The sequence below is a fragment of the Oreochromis aureus genome, linkage group 7 (genome assembly GCF_013358895.1).
Source record: "Oreochromis aureus strain Israel breed Guangdong linkage group 7, ZZ_aureus, whole genome shotgun sequence".
Taxonomy (NCBI): Eukaryota; Metazoa; Chordata; class Actinopteri; order Cichliformes; family Cichlidae; genus Oreochromis; species Oreochromis aureus.
In genome coordinates this window covers 60,670,317-60,691,126 of record NC_052948.1, presented here as the reverse complement: position 1 = coordinate 60,691,126, position 20,810 = coordinate 60,670,317, and the positions used below count along the sequence as shown (strand labels likewise).

The following is a 20,810-nucleotide window of genomic DNA, read 5'->3' as shown; positions in this document are numbered from 1 at the left end:
ATTTCCACTTTCCACTTCACAATAAAAGTCCAACTGAAGTAATCGTAAGTCAGAAGAAACACCTTGATACTTTTCTTTCCAGCCATTCGGCTGTAGATTTGCTGCTGTGCAGGGGATCGCTGTCGTGTTGCACGGCCGAATTTCATCATTTCCAAGCTTTAGCTGAGGGGCAGACGGCCTCAGATATGACTCTAGAATACTTTTGTATACAGCTGAGTTCATGATCAACTCAATGACTTAAACACAAGCCCAAACCATCACCCCCCTCCTCTGTTATCCATTAAGACAAACCTTCACTTTGGACCAGAAGCCATGTGGTCTATTCAGATACAACTTTAGAAACCAAACCTGTCATGTTCTTTTCAGAGAGAAGAAACTTCCTGCTAACAACCCTCCCAAACAAGCCACACTTGTTCTGTTCAGTCCTCTTCTAAATACAATGTTATGAACTTTAACAGTTAACATGTTAACTGAGGTCTGTAGAGCCGGAGATGTAGCTCCTGGGTTATTTGTAGTACCTTCAAGCATTGCACAGTCTGACCTTGGGGTGAATTCTGGGAAGATTATAGCATTATGTTATCACCCTCCTGAATGCTCCATAGAAGCAAACTGCAAAACTTCTGCTTTTACAGAGGTAGTCATTTTTACTCATCAGTTTATCAAGTGCATTTGATTATCAGCACCTGGCTCCTTCTTCCCCTTTAAATTATAGAAGCAGTTAATAAAGATTATAAAGATTCCTGCAAAAAACTTTTTCATCTGACTTTACTGAGCAACTGCCTATCAGGAAAAAAAGGCCCTGCGCCTCAGGTTTCAGCTTCTCTCGTCTACAAGTGCAGCACATGTTGTTTGCAGATAAGCACTCGCAGTCTCACTCAACTGAAAGCATCTTTGATTGATGCTTCATAGCTCTGACTTTCAGAGGCAGCCCTATTTTCAAAGATTATCACTCTGGTGAGATTCTTTTATGGCGTGTAAGCTTTGCTGATTAATTAAAAGGTTTTCAAATGAATAAATAAAAGAATGAACTCGGTCCTCTCATCGGGTAATAGGACGCATTCATACACGGAAAACACATCATTCAAATAACTACTTAAACACAAAAGAAATACCTGAGACATGAATAAATAAACACCGCTCCCTCATTACTGTTATTGGGTTCTCCACCTGAGCCCTCATGCATCACTCAAATTAGAAGCATCTATTTTGGCCATTTCTAGTATAACAGACAAAAAAAGTTGACAACTGTCAAATGTATTGTTTTTTTTTTTTACTTATTATGTTATTAAACTAATTAAAGCAAACTAAAACGACGTGTGATAAAACTCTTTAGTTTAAGCAAATAAAAATATAAACTACACTTAAATGGCAAGTAGATGAAATGATGTTGTGCACTTACAAAACTAACTAAAATTTTAAAAACATATAGGAATTTTTCTTGTTTTTAAGTCTTCTAACATCCGTTATAATAATGTGCTTAATGTGCCTGCTGCTGCTTTGGTGCATCTCCTTATTGAGACATGGATGTCTACACGACTGAGTCAAGCTTACCAAGTGTCATGTTTGTAGTTTTAATTATTATAATATGAAGAAAAATTTGAATAGTTAAACTAATAAAAGATGACCTAAAATGTAACCTTTTCAAACAATAAAACCTAAACAGACACTTTAGAATGTCAAACTAAACTCAATGTAAATTTTCTCAAAATGAAATAATAAAAGTTAGAGAACAGAAAACTTAAATCTTTTTATGATAAAACACATTACTAAAACGTCTGATTGTCTTTAAAAAAAACAACAAAAAACAAAACAAAAACACAAAAAACAGCCACTTGTCTTTCTCTAGAATTTGTTTTTGACAATATAGAGCGGGTAAATAAACACTATGCTCTCATGCCAACTGAGGTGCAATTCCTTGTTATGAAAAGGATGTGAACCTAAAAATAGAAGAACAGGAACACCAGGAAATGAGGGCTTTTGGTTTCATAAGGAGGTGATGGAAATATTTACAAAGCACTGCGTGAGATGTAAAGAGAGAGGAGAGATGAGCCGCTCCAAAGATCTTTTAAAATAAGATAGATAAGATAAGATAACCTTTATTAGTCCCACATGTGGGAAATTTGTTATAAGACACGGGATGCAAAACATTGCTGGCTTCATCGAACTGCTAAAGTGGAAGCTCTCTGCAATTCAGACGTGGCTCATTTTGATGTTAATGCTCGTCACCAGCTCCTCATCATTTACCCTGTAGGAGGCCTGACGGTGACATAAAAAAATGCTTGAGATTAGAGTTCGTTTAATAGGACTGATACTTTGGTAATTACAGATGCTACATCCTACATGTAGTCATGAAGGTGCATCCACACCCTTGGATAATTGTTAAGGGAAAAACATACCATGTCATTTATTGTTAGATCCTGATCAGTCCTATCTCTGTGTCAGGGGTAATTAAGTTACTGCTGTAGTGCTGCGTGCATAAATGAGTGCATCCTTCTTTATTTAGAGATGCTTGCACGTGGACCTGCAGGTATGTCATTAACTTAGAATTAAGCGTTTTAGAAGCAACTGGAAACAACCAACCAACTTCAGCTGTTACTTTTTGTCAGATCTAGACACCAATCTCCAAAAGAATAAAGTGGTAACTTGACTGCACGTGCTTGATAAGATTGCTGTCACAGCTTTTCACAAGGCAGTGGTCAGTCCGCCCATACAGAAACAGCACTGACAAGCAGAGATATCAGATTTACAGAAATGTCTGAAAGGGACCAGAGAGCTGATAAGCACAGAGCTTCTTCAAGTGCTGCTCTGACAGAGAGGAAGGTTGTCACATTTCTACAACATCAGTTTTAATGAAGACAATGGTGCGCTACCTTTTTTCTTAGAGCAGGTGGAGGGAAAATCTTTATCTTCTACTTTGACAGACGGCCTGTTGCACTTCATCCTGCAGAAAAATGACCGCCTAGCTCCAGAACAGAGTCTAGAAGGACCAGGGGTGATGTCTGTCTTCACAGGAAGACCAGCTGCAAAAATAAGGAAAAAACAAAAATTTAAAAAAAAAAATCAGTCAACAGAAAACGACTATTCTTTCAAGCCTCAGCAATTTTATAAGGAAGGACTTGCACACAAATAACAAAGGAAACGCACATTTGGAAAATAAATCCATTTGGAGCTCTTGGTTGCATTTTCTATTCTTAGTGCTTTGAATGATGCACACTTCCCCTGTTTTACCTCCAGCTGTGTTTGCCATCGTTAAATCAACAGGTTTTTCCTTTGAGAAAATGCACTCCGACTGTTTCTAGCCTTCAGTTCCCTATATGGGGTTCCTTTTCACACCATTTGGTGTGACAGATTTTAACCGCATTGACCAAACTCCCGGCTCTACAAAATAGATTACACACGTTCATTTTTGCTTACTTTTAGCATCGATGAGTCTCTCTCGTGGGGCTGTATCAGAGGATGACAGCTGCTCTTTGACCTTGGCAATGTCCTTGGGGTGAAGGTAGTCAAACAGGCTCTGACCTATCAGGTCGTTCTTGAGAGGAGAGAGAAAGAGAAGCACGAGAAAAGATTCAATTTGAATCTTTTAATTTGTGGAATTTAAAATTAGGATGGATAGACCTAGATGTTTGCTGGCTATGAATTGTCTACTTGGTTGTGTACTAAAAGTGAGTGAGCAGATTCACAGCATTCTTCTTTTGCTTAGTAAAGGAACTAACGCATGCCTGTTGCAGATCCACAGTAAAGCCTTTTAAGCTGGCTTAAAAGTCACCCACCACCAGCTATTAATAAAAAGATCCCTTCATTCCTCAAGCTGTCGGCGTACCTGGCTGTAGTTGAGAATCTTGTACACGGATTCAGAAACAAACAGGATCTTGCCACGATCGCATCCGACCACAAACAGGAAGCCATCAGCAGCCTGCATTATTAAACAGAACGTTAAAAACTGGATTAAAAGTTCATTTCAGGAGTTTTTTTCCTTCGTATAGTTATAAAAAGCACCTTTAACCTCCTAGGACCTGCCGTCCACATATGTGCACATCACATTTTGGTTGTCTAGACCAAAATACTAAATTTTGCTCTACAAGGGCCTGATATCCACTTACAAGGACATTACACTGCCACTGTTCTATCAAAATTTAAAGTGAATGTCCTCATATGTGGATCTAATTTTTCTCAGAAACAAAAATTAGGTAAAAAAAACAAAAAACAAGTAGGTAGTTCTTTGTTTTTATATTCATCAGGTCCCAATCAGCCCAAATAGCAAAGAGAAATTAAAAATGCATGCAATGAAAGAGTTTGGGTCTTAGGAGGTTAATTACTTTTGATTTTTCCACTCACCCTTAGTATCAAGTGCTTCAGTTCATCATCTGAGAGGAAGGAAGGCTTGTAGTTTGCCTCTGTGTACGGGTTGGCTGCACCTGCATATAACATTAAAACACACGCAGGTCACACCTGTGACTATTCAGACTGCACCTGCACATGTAAGAGTGTTTTTAGAAAGCTCTATGCTCCCACTTAATGCTATTTGCTTTGAGTATGCGACAAACCCTGAACTTATCTTCCTTTAAGAATCACACACAGTTCCATATTTGGAAATGTTTACCAAAGGATTACCAATATCAACTGACCAGCTGCTGACCAGGCCCCACTGACCTTCACATTTTTAACAGCGGTCTCCAACACGACACAGGTAAGTACTTCACTGCATTTAATATCATCCATCTTAACTATCCTGACCTGCCCGTTCCCCAATTAGGGATCAATCATCATTCATCTTCTTTATTTGTCACCTGATCAGTAAAAACCTCTCACGTTTCCCATGCTTATGAATACGTTTCCTTGTTTAACCTTTATTTAACTGGGATGGAAACTCCCAGAAAAAACATGGGTTGAAATCAGAATTTGTGAACCAGACTGGCTAAAGCGAACCCTCAGGTCCTCAACAGCACATATTTCACATGTTAGTACAAAAACTGATGCGAGCAAGTGTTTGAATGAGAAGACTTTTCACTTCGTTGCCTCCCCAACCCTCCCAGTTGATTCTCACCTCTGAGCGTCTTCATGTGTTGGACAGCCATCCGGAGGACTGTCAGTTTATCCAGCTTGCGGGACATGGCATTACAGGTGGGCACCAGTGACGCCAGCTCATCGATGAAGCTGTTCATCTTGTCTCTGCGACGTTTCTCAATCTGGCTGTGAGCCTCTCTGTGCAGGAGAAGATGATGATCAGGCACCTTATCCAACAGACTCGAATGTCTACGCATTCATAGTCCTGTCTAACATGATAAAAATCAGCTAGCAAGGCGCAAAGAAAACATAGCCTTAAGAGACACAAGACGAAATCCAGTTTTTGGTGTTCTGCCGATCCTCCACAACTATAAAATTATATCCTTCCAGCTTGTTTGCTCTCACTTTGCACAGAAGCAGCTACAAAAGAGAATTCTTTCCATGTAAGAGAAAGACAGCTTGGCTTTAGCAATTAGGTATGCTTTTACAGTCCCCTTAGTTCCACATAATGCTTGGATCTATACCCTTCAATGTATAAAGTTTCTTATTATGAGTGTGCACAAAGAACTCTCTGTCCCCATTCACATAGTGACATTTAATTCATGCAAGAGAGCTTAGCAGGTAAGGGGGAATGGGAGAGAGAGAGAGAGAGAAAAGGAGTGTTTATACCTGGCATTCTTAATCCGGCCCTGTTGGTCACTGAAAAGACAAACAGAGAAAGAATTAGAGAGAGAAATTAGAGAGGACTGAAGAGTTTGATTGTTAAATTAATGCGATAGCACATATTTTGAAAGGTGCAGGAAGAGGGGAAATCTGATGACTAATGCAGTACAAACATGACGCATCTCTTTATCTCATATTTACAGTTAGGAAAAAGAGCAACAACAAGGAAAATTTCCACCCCACTCTACAGACACACCCAGAAGATGACTTCATAGTACATACAAATGATTCCTTGACTTTCCAAAAACAATTAGGATGAGTTAAACTCGTTTACAGTCAGGAGACTGACTTTATTTTGAGATAAAGCATCTCTCCAAACTCGGCATTGTCTGTGTCTTTTTTGGGTTATTTCTGCTAGTGGAAGATTTGTCTAATCCAGTGGGTGGTGAGCACTTAGTTCAGTAAAACCAAAGGTTTAAAGTAATACATCCAAAGCCCCTTAAGTTGCTATGTAACGTGACTACGTCATTCACTCTCCTTCAGGCAGCAGTCCCTACTGCACCCCCAGCTGAACTGCAGACAATGTCTGTACGGTAGTGAAATGGTTCTCCTCGATTGGCTTTGGTGTCACAGTGCCGTGTGCAAGAGATTTTACCCTGGAGAGTAACATGCATAAAAGCAGCTGTTGTAGTTTATGATACTTTTCCTGTGCAGCTTATTACATTCATTCAACTTTGCTTTAATTTTATGAACATTTCTGAGAAAAATTATTTTAATACACCCATCACAGCCTTTCTTTCCCTGTTAAGTGAAATTAATTTGCACTGATGATCGAACGTGCACTCCTAACATGGTGAAAAACTCTGATGTGTCAGATTTGGTCATATAGATCATGGCAAAAGTCCTCGTGCCGGAAAAATTTAACATCTTTACTAGGTGTTTATTACCCGATCGTTCTCTACTGTGCTCAAAAGTACAAACCTTGGAATCTGTGTAATATTCACACCAACATGGATTTTTATTCTAGTAAGAGCTGCTGTTGTTAAAAATAACATCTCTCAATACTCTGAGCAGCATCCAGTGTAAAACCTCCGTTCACCACCTCTGTATTTATGTGGGCACTGAAACATCCAAATACAGATTTCTGTCATTCACAAATGTGAGTGTGAAAACACGAATGTTATGATTTGGCTCAACGGACCCTTTAAGTTGAAATCAACAGGGAACCCAATCGAAGCAGGATATTTCAAGAGCAATAAACAGACACATTCAGCAGATTAAAGCTCTATCACCATGGCAATAATGGCACCTTACCTTCCCAGTTTATCTTTATCTGGGTCCATGTCGCTGAGAAGGAGAAAACAGGAGATATAAGTTTCAGCAAGACCACAGGAACACATTCAAATAACCAGAGCACTTCACAAAGGGTTCACTGGGTTGAGTAGGTTTGCTTTTCACTCTGTTCAATATTTCATGGTGCAAAAGATTATGTGTGAGGGTTCAGTGGCATTTCAGGCTGATTAATTGAGTTTGCAAGATCTACTACCATCGAGTCATGTTTGAACTTACTCAAATGAGAAGCCATCAATTCTGCAAAGAAACACAAATTTATTAATCAATTTTTTGTCACTGAAGGATTCAGATCATTACTTTTTGTTTTAAACAACGTGTAAAGTGTTAGCAACACTGGCTAACAGTGTTTAAGGACACAAATGTTATGAATATCGTAGCACACCTGCAGTAATTAATGCAAAAGACTTTGTGTCTCCATAATCAGACATGGTTAATAAGACCAGAAACACTCTGAGTGTATCTAGCCATTTCACTTTATCCCGTATAAAGGGATAAAGTGAAAGTCACTTTATCTATTCCCATAATTCTCAGTCTGTATATTTTCCCCCCTTTCTCTCTGCACCTTACTGCCAAGAATAAATTCAATGTCTATTTATGTGACGTTACAGTTAGCACTGCTGGTAAGTGAAGCGCTAGTAGCAAATATGTTTATATTATCAATAAAGTGAGCATTTGAGCTCATCTTTCTTCCTTGTCTACTTACTGGTAGTCGGTGGTGCTGCCTTTCCTTTTGCGGGTGTAGTCCATGCCAGGCGTGCTGATGGAACTGGAGATGAGGTCAGTGGAGCTGGGGGACATGAAGTCAGTCATTGTAGACGAGATGTCCATCCTTTGGTCTGCCATCAGGTCATCTGCACAGCACACGGAGACACTGAGCTTAAAAAACAGACATATCTCTGTGTGCGTGGATTTAAGGCCTTTATAAACAGAGCAGCACAAAAAAATTAATAAATAAAAGTAAAATTTAAAAACCCAAGATTCCATACTTCTTTTTTTTTGGGGTGTGAACTTGCCGTGTAAAGCGTATACACACTGAAAGCAGTCTGTTTTTGTTAAAAAATGCACTGCAAAAGTTGGTTCACATGTTTCCGAACAAGAAAAGGAAGAAACTGATATTCTGGGTTCATCCAATTCTCAGGAGAAGGCAGCAGCAGGGAGAATTTCATGGTTTGATCCAGGAGTTGAAGCTGTATCGATACCACCTTTGGATGTCAGCGGGGCAGTTCAAGTTCTTCTTAGCAAAGGTGGAATCACATCCAAGGAAAATCCAGAGAAATCATTTCAGCGAGCCGACTGACCCGGAGCGGTGTCTAGCTGCCTGTCTGAGCTAAAAATAGGGTTATTGTACCATATCCATATCATTGAGTACAGGGCTATGCGATATGACGAAATGAAAACATCTATCGTTTCATTTTATACACTATCGTTTGTTTTGTGGTGTCGCAAAATACACTGTTTTTTCATCATTTGGATGGTAACCGTGTGGATGTGGACATCATCAGTGCACAGAGAATACTCGCAGAAAGAGTATGGACAGAGTTTACGCCTCTGTTTTGCTTCTCACCTGTAAGGTGCTCAAAATAAACCATAGACTAAACGTTAGAACAGGCTTTTCCCTGCAGCACGCCATGTAATACATACTCGCAAAGAAAAAGGCGGCCGTTACAACTTATATCTAAAAATGTAGTTTCATGCATCGGTCAAAACACTCGACTCCAGGTACACAACGCCCAGCTGAAAACACTTCACACAAGTCGAGCTGCCCAAGATTCACAGAATTGACAGAAAATGCACTATTATGTGATACATATCGTTATCGGGATGAGAAATATCTTTTATTGGGATGTGAGATTTTGGTCATATCGCACAGCCCTAACTGAGTATTCTGTACCGGTGTGTGCTTTGAGCTGGGAGCACTTGTTGCCAAACGCAGTGGTTTGATTGGTCAGAACTGTTTATTCAGATACAAAAAACTAGGCACACAAAAATCATTCTTGATCTGACAAAAAGCATAAATGCTACAAATTTGACATGCAAAGTTATGCGGTCTGCATGTGAACAGCTGCATTAAGAAAAGGCAAGTAGGAAAGGGACAGGGATAGCTCAGTAGGTAGAGTTGTGGCCCCATGATTGGAAGGTCGGGAGTTCGACTCCCCTGAGCAAGGTACTGTTCCTACACGCTGCCCACTGCTTCACAGAATGAATGGGTTAAATGCAGAGAGGAATTTCCCAACGGGGATCAATAAAGTATACATTAAAATATTAACAGGTGTAATATTCACATCTGTAGACTGGACAATGACACCCATATAACCAGTGGACAGACTAAATGCCCACTGTGGCCTGACAAAGGATGTGAATGTATTATTTATTTAATTAAAAACAAACAATTGTATCGAGCATTGGAGCATTTTAAGACGGAAAAGTATTAATCATGCACTTTCTTACTCACTCAAAGCTAACGGGTGTTTTTCCCTCATTTATTTGTCACCTTATTTGTGGCTTTACCACTGCACAAGTGTTTCACCAAAATTCAAAACAATACTACACACACATTTTTAGTAACCATTTTTATTTAACCTGCTGCTGAAGCTACATAATCTTAAGACAAACTGGCAACCTAGTAAACCACACTGCCAAACCAGAATAACAACAGCACGACTTTCTTTGTTGTGACTCTTTCTGGGTGACTCTGCCGTGGTTATCAAGCCGCCTGCCTGCACAGGGCTCCGGATGAGAGGAGGAGTGACTGCTGTGCCACTGCTGACTGAGATCACAACACTCTGCGTGGTTGGAATAATTACATTTGCCCCAAACGAGTTGGTGGCTGTGTGAGTCTATAATAGTCATAGCAAAGAGTAAAACAAAAGCTCCCACTCCTGTATGAGACATCACTGCGGCCTTATAAAGCTCTTGCAGTTTGACCAAGTAAATGTTATTTTATTTACTTATTTATTTTTTAAATTGAAGGACAAATGCACATGTTCAAAGGGGACCTATATATTTTGCTTTGGTGGTGTAAAGATTCTTCAAACACAGTCTATTGTTGTAGCCAACAAACTACATGGATGATGCCTGTGGCACACACTGCAACCCATTTCAAAAATCCAAAAGGACTATCCAGCAGTTTCAAATGCAGTACAATAAACCAGCAACTGTCATGATTGCCAAATTAGTCCAACAGCAAAACACACGTATCAGCTGCAGTTTTGACAGTGTAGCAAAATTACATGAATAACCGAGCTGACACTAATCTGACACGTAACTGTATTAAGCAGGGGGCGTTAAACAAGCTGCTCAGAGGACAGAACCAGCCAGCAAAAACATCCAATATGGTTCCCTGGATGGCACTGCAAAGTGTGAAAATTTCACCTCATTAATATCCAGAATTGTTCATTAAATGTAAATCATGGCGAGGTAATGTCAGCGTAACAGCACTGACAAACGCTGAGAAACTGCTTCAATCGTAGGAAGAAAAAAATGTTTATTCATAAACAAAGGCAGGTAATTATGAAACAGGTTTGCCGCCTTAAAGATGTTTTCTGTGGTTCGTGAACTGAAATGTAAACCAAGGTCTTTATTTTTAAGACAGGTCTACTTTACTAATAGAAAATGTAGGGATCCTATGGCCCTGCGTTCATACACAAACACATTCTTGCTAAATGACAGCTGAAACATAAGTACGAATATTTCCCCAGAAATATAAGAATCCATTTGCAAATCTAAAAAAGCTCCTGTGCCAGATTTCAACAGAGCCGTGTGAAACCTTGTTATTCAGTCTTTTGGTGATGAAACTCTCTCTATTAAGAAATAGATGCAGTGCAGGTGTTTTGTGTGTATTAGAAGCTAAAATAAAAGAAACAATTCACAGTTTCTTTGCAGAAGAAAATATAAGCAACACAGAGCAGACAGTCACACTAAATGTAGCATGCATATGCATGCATAGACCGAAACTACTGGGTCTAAGTATGTAAATGAACTGACAAATAATAAGCACGGCATGTGCAGGATTACTCATATTATCCGTGCTGACAAGAAATCACTATAAAGGTCTGAGGTCAAGATCAAAGCGGAAATACTGTAGTTGTGAGAAATGGAGGTGACTATCTGCACAGACCTTTTTTTTAATAAAGCATGCACACTTAATTGAGAGATACACAGAGGGAAATAAATTTTTTTTAGGAAGGGCCAAACTCACCACAGATGTTCATCACAGCCTGTGTGTTAAAATCATCTCCTTCCATCCACTCTGGAGCCCTCAACTGTGAACACACAAAAGCAACACTTTTAGATGAAATAATTCTGAGAATGTGCAAAGACAAAAAAAAAAGTAAATCCAAAACAAAGAAAATACAGACAGAGTAACTGTTGCCTGGACACATGCAGCAAACATCGTGTCATCTGGGTCAAGTGTGCAGGCGCAATAAACAGGAAGCCACTATTATAACTGCATGTATTGAAATACTGTAAGCGATTTAGGTCGCACCGTATCAGTTATATGACACACATAAATCAAACTGGTTGAGATGTGCCATGTGCATTCCAATTCGCCAACTACAACCCTGGCAAGTGTTTAAACTTCAGAGATGATGAAACCTTCCCAAGCGACTGTTAGCTGACTGAAGAAGGCCCGTCCTTAACAAGAGTTCTTGCTTAATTATTCAGTCATTTTCTGTGAAGGTTTCGATTAGAGCTTTAAAGCACATGCATATGCAAACAGGTGGCATGACTCATCAAGAGGCACTCTAATGTTTCAGAGGAATGGGTGAAAAAAAAAAAACCCAATGTAAGCAAATTTATTTACTGTGACAACTGTAAGGCATGAAGACTTCACATGAAGGATGTATCGAAGCCTCTAAACGAACAAACTTTTGCTACTGAATGAGTTTGCCAAGTAAACACACTATTCATACAGCTCCATGTCAAAACAATATTTGCCTCAAAGAGGTTTATACTGTAAGGTAAAGACTAGAGAAAAGCAAAGAGAAACCCAAAGATCAGATCATCCCATACGGTTAAAGAACTCCTGTCAAAGAACTCCTTTGACAGGAACAGACCTCCAGCACAACCAGGCTCAGGGAGTGGAGGGGTCAGTGAAATAGAGGCCAGCAAAGAGAAGTAAAGAGGAATCTCTATCTCTCGTGCTGATAAGAATTTCCATCTGTGTTTGTGCACAACTCTCCACTACAAAAAAGGAAGTAGGCATCACCTCGTTATTCAGGAGTTGCACTTGACAACAGTAATTACAAAACAAGAACAAAACAAAGCAAAGAAACCAAGATATTCGATACCATTATCTATTCACCCAACTGCAAGTGGGTGTGTGCACTAAACCACTTGTCCAAGGCCAAGCATACCATTTAAATTTTTTGCAATGGGAGTGTTGTGTTTTTATAAGATGCTAAAAATGTCAGCAGCATGTGGAGGCGGTGAGCCTTTTTTCTGGAGTGAATGCTGATAAAGTTAAACAGCAGTCAGCCAGAATCAGATGCATGCAACATGTTACTGCTCTGAAAACACGACTCCTTTAAAACCAGATTTATTCCTTAAATTGTGTAAGGAAATACAACAGAGGTGCATTAATACACAAGTTCACTGTTAACTTAAATTGAACCAAACAGCGCAAATATTACATGGAAATAAAAATAAATAAATATAACATTTTTAATGCCACACTTATTCCAAAGCAAATGCTGGCTTAGTTTTCAAATATGTTAATTATTTCTCCCACTAGAGTACTGTGAAGGAGGACTCCTTGGTTCAAATTCACATCTCTGAAATATGAGTAGGCACCTCCTACAGATGGCGTGCAGAGCAGCTTCAGTTACCTGGACAGGAAACTGGAACGGGCTTCCTGGACGGGCCTGGTATCGTCTGAATCAGTCTGGTCTGCTCTGTTGTGATCTGGTCTGAGTCTGGTTTGATTCAGCCTGACCTAGTTTCATCCACTTTGAAGTGGTCTGCCCTCATATGATCATATCCTTAAGCAGCTGGGGCAGCCCGTCTACATCTGCAGGGGGATGAAGAGAAATCTGTGAGTCAGGTGCAAAATCAATCTGTCGCCAATCTCTAAATGTAAGCAAAATGTATTCAAGTAACACTCTGAAATGCAGGAAAATCTAGGGCTAAACATTGCTTCTGGTACGAGATAAAAGCCAACTACAAGTCACATTTTGCAAAATATTTCCTCATTAGCCCCAACAAATTAATGGATCACTTTTTGGAGCATATCTCCTGCACAGATTCAAGCTCAGTTTCATTGTCAGTAGCTTTATATAAACTGGATACACTGCTGCAGAAAATGCCTGAGTGATGGAGAGATGGGAGAAGCGCAGCACATCAAGGTGGCAACACGGCTGCCAACATAGACCTGAATGAGATTTAAGAAAAAGTCTTTTCCAACATGGTGAGCTACCCAGCTGTTCCCACTGTGCTATAGAAATGCCAGTAGTAACTGCGCAAAGATTCTACTTTACATTTATGAAAACGTCAAAATGACGTTGTCTGTGTGCAGAGGCAAGTTACGGAGAAAGATCTTTTCAGCTTTAGTTAACAGGTGTATTCATCAATTCCAATCTTAAGAGTGTAATACTAATGAACCTTTATTAGAAAAAGCTGATGAAGATAGATGTAGAATGAGTGCCGATCTGGTTCATAAAACAACTATCTAATTTTCAGTAACAACACAATGAACCTCAAGATGCAGGCAGGAGAGTACTAGGTCAGGACGAGCTTGGTGAGCTCTTTTATTGGGACAAAGCCCTGGGCTAGAAGGGGAAAACGACTATGTCATGATTGAGCACTGAAAGGAACTGGTGCTGGAGTAAAAAGTGGGTCAGCCAATCTCTATGGTCTCTAACCAGCCAGCCTCGATTTCCATCCACCACCTACTTCTACTTCATCAGTGAGTCAGCAAGGCATTCTGCTTTGATTCCCTGTTGAACAGGGAAACACCCACTCAGACAGTCAGGAAGCAGGCAGAAAGCCCGTTCATACACTAAAGAAGCATCCAGCCGGCAAGTCAGCTGCCAAATCTCCCAAATACTTCCACCACGGCCAGTGATGGAACGTTTTTGTAAAGATGTGAAAAGATTTTACAGATATCAAAAATGCTGCAAATTAATACTCAATGTTTGAAACAGGGATGAACTGAAACCCTTGCCTTCTCTTACCCAGAAATATCAAAACTGCATACTGATTTGTGCAAAGACCTCTGGTCAGTGAAATAAAATGGAAAATTTTAACGGCTGTAATTATATCCGATTTCCTGTGATATTAAATAGTTTCAACCCCAACATGAGTCATTAAAAAACAAAAAAACAAAACTGTGCTACTTTAATAAACAAAGAAAATCCACACAGCTTGATGTTTGGGTCATGGTTTCAGGTTCATATCAGAGGGGATGAATTTGAAAAAAAAAAGAAAAAAAAAAAAGCCCATCATTCACTTGCTTTCTTTTATGATCTTTAAATATTACAGCTTTCAGAGCTCCACAGATGAAGCAAGCATGACACAATTTTGTGGATGCTTGTAATGTGATTTCACTCAGCATTAACTCTTAACTGGTGACTTTTAAACTTGTAAAGCTTTAAATTTGTTCCTTTTAAAGGACCAATTTAATAATAAATCAAACTCACAGTACAATACAATCCTTAGGACAAGCTTCACAATACAGGCAATTCTGAAATATGCAAGAGACTACAATAAGTTGACCTCTGAAAAGACCTGATTTACAGGTACAACTATGTCAGACTTTAAGTCCCTGCACACTCACACAGGTGTTTTCTTTTAATTCTATTCGTGGGTGGAGCTATTCGGGGAATTTCTCTACGTGAGGTCACCAAATCTTAGGTGCATAGTTGGGGTTTGTATTGTTGCAGCAGTCAGGGTGTAACAGCCTGTCTGCAAGGATGTGAAAGGGTTTACTGCATAGATTGAGTGCAGTGTCCTCACTTTCAGCTTTTTACAGCCAAGAACTAACAGTGTGCCGAGTTTGAGTTTTTCATTATCACTGGGCAGGTCTTGCCAAACGATAGTAATACACACTACATTTTTAAACAAATGATAAACAACCAATTTAAATTTAAGCACTGACAAGGAAGTAAAGTCTGGTTGTCAAGTCTCAGGGCTCAACAGTGCAAGTCACGTCTGCAACTACAAAAGAAAAAAAAAGAAGCTTTTTTTGTGAGTGTAAAAGACATTTGTTTTTCTAAAACTGATAACACCACTCTTGTTACTGTAAGCGCAATCGAATATCCAACATGAGTCCTTTTATCATGCCACTTGTTCAAAAGAAAAGCAATCTTTTTAAAATGTTCCCATATGATATCTGCTGTTGTGTTGTCTGCTAGATGAATGAAAGCTAAAACAAAACCCGTCTGTAAGCAGACAAACTGTTGGTGAAGTGTCTATAAGACTCTAGTTGGGGAAAGTCTTTCCCGCAGCATGCAGCAAATCTACATCTGCAGTAAAGTCACTTTTATATTTGGAAACTTGTTTTAACATTCCTTTTTCTAAAATCCGTCAGTGAATCTAAATTTACTTACGTCTATTAGGTAATGATGATGAAACACTCATAATATACTAATCAACAGGTGAATGCAATTTATGCTTTAAATACATTTTATAGACCAAACTGTAATATACACATATAGAGGATGTTCAAGAAGATGTATGGTCTTCCTTAACATCTGCACAAACCCTAACTGATGGCAAAATTTACGTTACTTTGACCCAAGAAGACCCTAGCAGAGCTGTATGTGGAAATTGCGTCCTGTCCAGCTGAAAAAAAGCACAGGTCGAGGTGCTGCCACAAAAATGGCCCGAGTAAAGGTTGGAGCATTTCCATTGCGAACAATCAGATCACAGATGGTGCTCTCATGGATATGCATGGCTGCTGATACAGCTGGGACACTCATACAGGCATCCGGCATGCCAACAGTCCAACCTCGGTTGATTTTAGTCAGTCGCAGCATGGTGGCACTCATGACAATGCTGTGCACACACTGCTTTTTGTGTTCTGAGACCAGTGGCTAGAAAATGCAGAAATTTATATATTCTGTTCTTGTGCTGTGTAATATAGCAGTCTTAACTGTTTTCATCCAAATACAAGGCATAAGCTTATGATGGAAAAAGTAATGAATTAATACTCTACAGCTGGAGAGTGTTCAACAGGGAAAACGTCACATAGTGCCCAGTCTGTTGCTACATAGAGCGAGTGTCAATGACTGCATCTTAACTGAGACAGACATCTCAAATGGCAAAGAGATTACACAATCACTCAAGCCAGTGCTGGTGGCGACAAACAACATGTGCAGCGACAGGAGCGAAACCAACTTTCACTTTTGAGTGACACAATAAGCACCAATCCTCTTTCCTCATAGTAATAACAGACCCCATCCATCAAGACCCATCACAATGATATGACAGTACCAGCAGCCCCAGACACCAGTTTTAAATCTTTGCTTTTCCTGCTGCTATAATATCTGAAATCTACTATGACATAAGAGAGGTAATCATTATAGATCCCCATAATATTGTATTGTAATAAATAAATACAAAGTAATAAATAGAAAGGCCATTTCTAAACAATTTAAAGTCCATCATTCTACAGTGAGAAAGTTATTCACAAGAGGAAAAAAAAAAAAAAAAAAAAAATCATGAAATCTTCACAAAAGTGGTAGTCCAAGCAAATTCACCCCAAGGTCAGAGAAACTACTCAGTTAGAAAGTTAAATGTTAAAATTCATGACAGTAAAATTAGAAAGACTGAACAAATACAGCTTGTTTTAAGGGGTTTTCAAACACCTAATCACCTAAAAGAACACGGAGCATGGCTTAAATTAGCAAAATTACATCTGAGCAAACCACATGACTTCTGGAACAATGTTCTTTGGACATTGAAAATGTCTGGCCAAACCGCACAGCACCACGTTTGTCAAAACCAAACAACAACATATCGGCACAAACACCTCATACCTGAAGGGGTGATGATGTGGGCACCTTGCAGTAATTGAGGCAACCATGAGCTCCTTTGTAAGCAAAGTATTCTTGAGCCAAAATGTGAGGCTATCTGTCCCAACAAGCTACTGAATCATGGGGTATACTCAGTTTTTACTTTAGTTTTTGTTAAATAAATGACAGCGCAATATGTCATGTGTTGTTCCTCAACACAAACTGTATTTAAATAATTTTAGAAGTTGATGAGGACCAGATGATTGTTTATTATCTCCCTAACGTTAGAATTGAAAGAGGGTGTACTTTCTTTTTTCACATGTGACTGTAAGTCAATTTTGAGTACAAAAGCAGTAACTAATTTCCATCCACCTAGCAACTCCTTCTTGTATACCTCAATTTCACAGTTGTACTCAGTGGTCTGTTTAAGGTGGTAAACAAGTTTCTTGTTTCCACATGTAGTGGAAACTGTTTTCTTGCATATTTTTTGCATATTTATAAGCTGACATTTTTGTTGGAGCTTGTTGAAGTAGCTCCCTTTATAAACACTAAATACATGTCCCACTTTGTGTTGCGCATGCCAGCAGACATAAATGTATCTATATACATAAATGTATATAGATAGGTCAGCTAGGATAGACTTCAACACCTTTGTGACCCTGATCTGGACAAGCATAAGAAGATTGATGCATGGATGGATGGATGGATGCTTCGAATCCCTTATGCAATCCATATGCAATGGGGAATAATGAGCAATATGTGCAGAAAGAATCCTTGGGATTTCAGGAAAATTGGCGATTATGGCTTATCAGGCTGAACTTCTGAAAAACCTGCATATTTGTGGACCAAAATGAGTCCAGCAAAGGATAAAGTTAAGTTTCCTTTTAAAACATACAATTGAGAACATTTTGTTTTTAGAGAAATTAGGTTTTAATTTATATAATATCAGAAAAAATGACATTAAAATGCATTATTTGAAGTACAATGTGAAAAAAGTGTTTTGTTTTGTTTTTTTATTTATTTATTGTATTTACACTAGTTAAAATCATTTGGCTTGTTATCTCTACTTGTGTCTCTTTATTTAGATAAACACATTTCTTGATCAATTGTCCTTTCAACCCCAACAATTCTTTACCTTTTTCCTTTTTTAAACCACAGAAGCTACCAGGGGAGAAATAAGTAAGTGTCAGGCATCGTATCTCCTTAGTTACATGCGAGGATTTCCTGATGGATGTGGAACCTCTCTGTTTAGTCAATGGCATGGCTCGTTAGGTTTGTCCAGCCAAAGCATATGGCCAGTTACTGTGGCCAGCATCTCCTATTGGGAATTAGACATGGGGCATGTTTATTTAACTTGGCAGGACACCTTGGTTACATCCATCCATTTTCTTAACCGCTTATCCTACTTAGGGACATGGGGTGGAGCTATCATAGGATGAGGGGCGGGGTACACACACTGGACAGGTTGCCAGACCATCACAGGGTCGACACAGAGACAGACAACCACACAATCTCTCACCTGCAGTCACAAGTAAACTCAACATGCATATCTTTGGACTTTAGGAAGAAGCCGGAGTACCCGGAAGAAGCCCATATAGGCACATGAAGAATGTGTAAACTCCACAAAGAAAGACCTCAGCAGATCCAAACTTTGTTGTGAGGCATCAGCGCTAAAAACTGCACCTCCATGCCATGTCCTTTTTTCATTATTATTCATCACTGACAACGCTATTCACCCCTTAAGAAGGGCATTTTCAGTAGCTCTCATACATTCGCCTCTAAATAAACTGTGTCCCATAATCTCATTTAAGCAAGCCTCACCAATTGGAACTTTCCTTAAGCACTTGTGGGCTCTTATTTTGAAGGATTATCCAAATGAATATTCATTACAATGGCTAACAGGAAATAACAGCTACATGTGTAGGATCACCACTTAAATCTCATTAAAAAAGTTTACCTAGGTTGCCCTAAAATAAGGTTTTAAAAAGCTTTTTTCTCCACTAACGTTATACTTCTACCACAATACTTGGCATTGAAGAATTTCCACATACATTTTAATACTAGACTTTTTTAGTGTAACGTTCTCTCTCACATAATTACTTAGAATGATCTCTAGTTAATCTAAATTAGCATCCACATAGTCATGACAAGAATCTTTTTCTCTATAACGTTTTATATTATGCAGTTTCCTCATAGAAACCATAGGTTTGTCATTTGGCCTTCATGATCAACAGGACGGTTAACTGCAACCCTTCTGAGTCATCACAACAAATGTCTGCTGTAAAAATGTCTTTGTGGCTACATATATCCGTACTGATAAGATCCGATGTAGGTTGCTACCTGGCTAGAAACAAAAACAAAGACACAGTCTGAAGTTCACAGCAAGTGCCTTTCATGTGGTGAAACAGTTAATGGATAATCTACTCAAGGCAGGCATGAGAAACTACAAAAACACAAGGTTCAGCTGTCAAAATAACACACAAGACAGTAATCCAGCAAAAAAAAAGAAATAAAATTAACAGCAAACTGCCCTTACACAATGTCCAAAGGTTTCATATGAAGTATCCCCAAATAGATCCATAAACCCTGTGTACTAAAAAAAGGCTTCAGTGTGGTGAGAGTGACTCAGATGATGAATCAACAGTGACAACCAACTGTTTCCTATCCTGCTCAAGCCCATTTCATATCCTCCCAGTCAAAACCAGCTGGTGCTCAGCAGGACCCGCCTTGGTATTCTGAAACCAGGTATGACATGCAAGGAGACCTGCATGCTCATGGCTAACACCTAATCCTCCTGTCTGTCTCTAATAAAGACAGTACATTAGAAAACGGATTTCACGTCTTACTCAATGTGACCTGAAATGAGTTGCTGGGCCCATAAACACATGAGGAAAGGGTTTATTGATGTCAGGGCAGAGGGCTGTTTTCCCATAGACTTATACAGGACAGGAAGGCTTTTCTACAACCACAGGTATCGCCCTCTGGTGCTCATTAGAAAGAATGAAGGTTTAACGGCCTTCTGCACTGGTTTCACTATTAAGCCACGTCCACCCTTTATGATGCCTATGATGTGTAACAACAAACAACTAAAATCATCACAATCGTCACTCACTCAGCTTTCAAGCGGTTTGGTTAGGTTTTGTTTCGGATTTTATATTATCTATCACACCCCATATCCTCCTGCTTAAATAATACACGAATTATATGCACAGTATAACCACAACCCAATCAAATAGCCTTTGATCAACCACAGCAGAGACACCTAGCGGTGGCCACATTTCCACAGCAAGTGCATACACCGTCGCGATACTTAAAACAAGCACAGGTCTCCAAATAAATAGAAGAATGGCACAGTAACGTTGAGGCCTTTTAAAGAGACGAGCAATGGAGGCTTTGAAGTTACAGGAGCAGGATGGATGCTGCTGAGGATACCCACCAAGGCCCGTTTTACACAGCTAGTGTGCTAGCGCTGGAGCTTTACTCACTTGGGTCACGTTCAGTTAATAAACTGAAAGCCACTGACCGGCACTTACCTACGCCCGAGCTTCCTCCAAGTCCGGGCGAGTCCTGGCACCACTTAAACCAACCCCGACAAACTAAAGGCGTTTTCCGCACTTTTTGACCATAACGGCATTTCTGCCCCGTCTGCTAACATTAGCATACAGCTCCCTGCTAGCTACTAACTGTCAAGACTTGGCCAGCAAAGCTAAAGTCCCTCCTCCTGCTCTAGAAAACCACACTGACATGACCACAGCGCTGGGAAAACATCGACGATATCCATCATAGACTGAAGCCCAGCAAAGTCACACAGACGCGGCGTCGACAAACATATCC

General features: G+C 39.5%; 1 protein-coding gene across 2 annotated transcripts in view; it reads right to left on the bottom strand.

Moving 5' to 3' along the window:
* Positions 1-20,810, bottom strand: part of arntl1a (aryl hydrocarbon receptor nuclear translocator-like 1a) — a 37,507-nt gene that overhangs the window by 16,536 nt on the left and 161 nt on the right. The window contains exons 1-12 of one of the 2 annotated variants that reach the window (XM_031730369.2): positions 20,510-20,666; positions 12,852-13,033; positions 11,222-11,285; positions 7,727-7,874; positions 7,240-7,260; positions 6,985-7,017; positions 5,677-5,706; positions 5,048-5,205; positions 4,339-4,418; positions 3,824-3,916; positions 3,415-3,532; positions 2,871-3,020 (exon numbers count right to left, since the gene is read on the bottom strand). In XM_031730369.2, the coding sequence (XP_031586229.1) occupies positions 2,871-3,020; positions 3,415-3,532; positions 3,824-3,916; positions 4,339-4,418; positions 5,048-5,205; positions 5,677-5,706; positions 6,985-7,017; positions 7,240-7,260; positions 7,727-7,874; positions 11,222-11,267 (877 nt within the window). In that variant the 5' untranslated portion in view covers positions 11,268-11,285; positions 12,852-13,033; positions 20,510-20,666. Of the gene's footprint in view, positions 1-2,870; positions 3,021-3,414; positions 3,533-3,823; positions 3,917-4,338; positions 4,419-5,047; positions 5,206-5,676; positions 5,707-6,984; positions 7,018-7,239; positions 7,261-7,726; positions 7,875-11,221; positions 11,286-12,851; positions 13,034-20,509; positions 20,667-20,810 lie in introns of those variants that run through there. The other variant, XM_031730368.2, reaches the window with a different exon arrangement.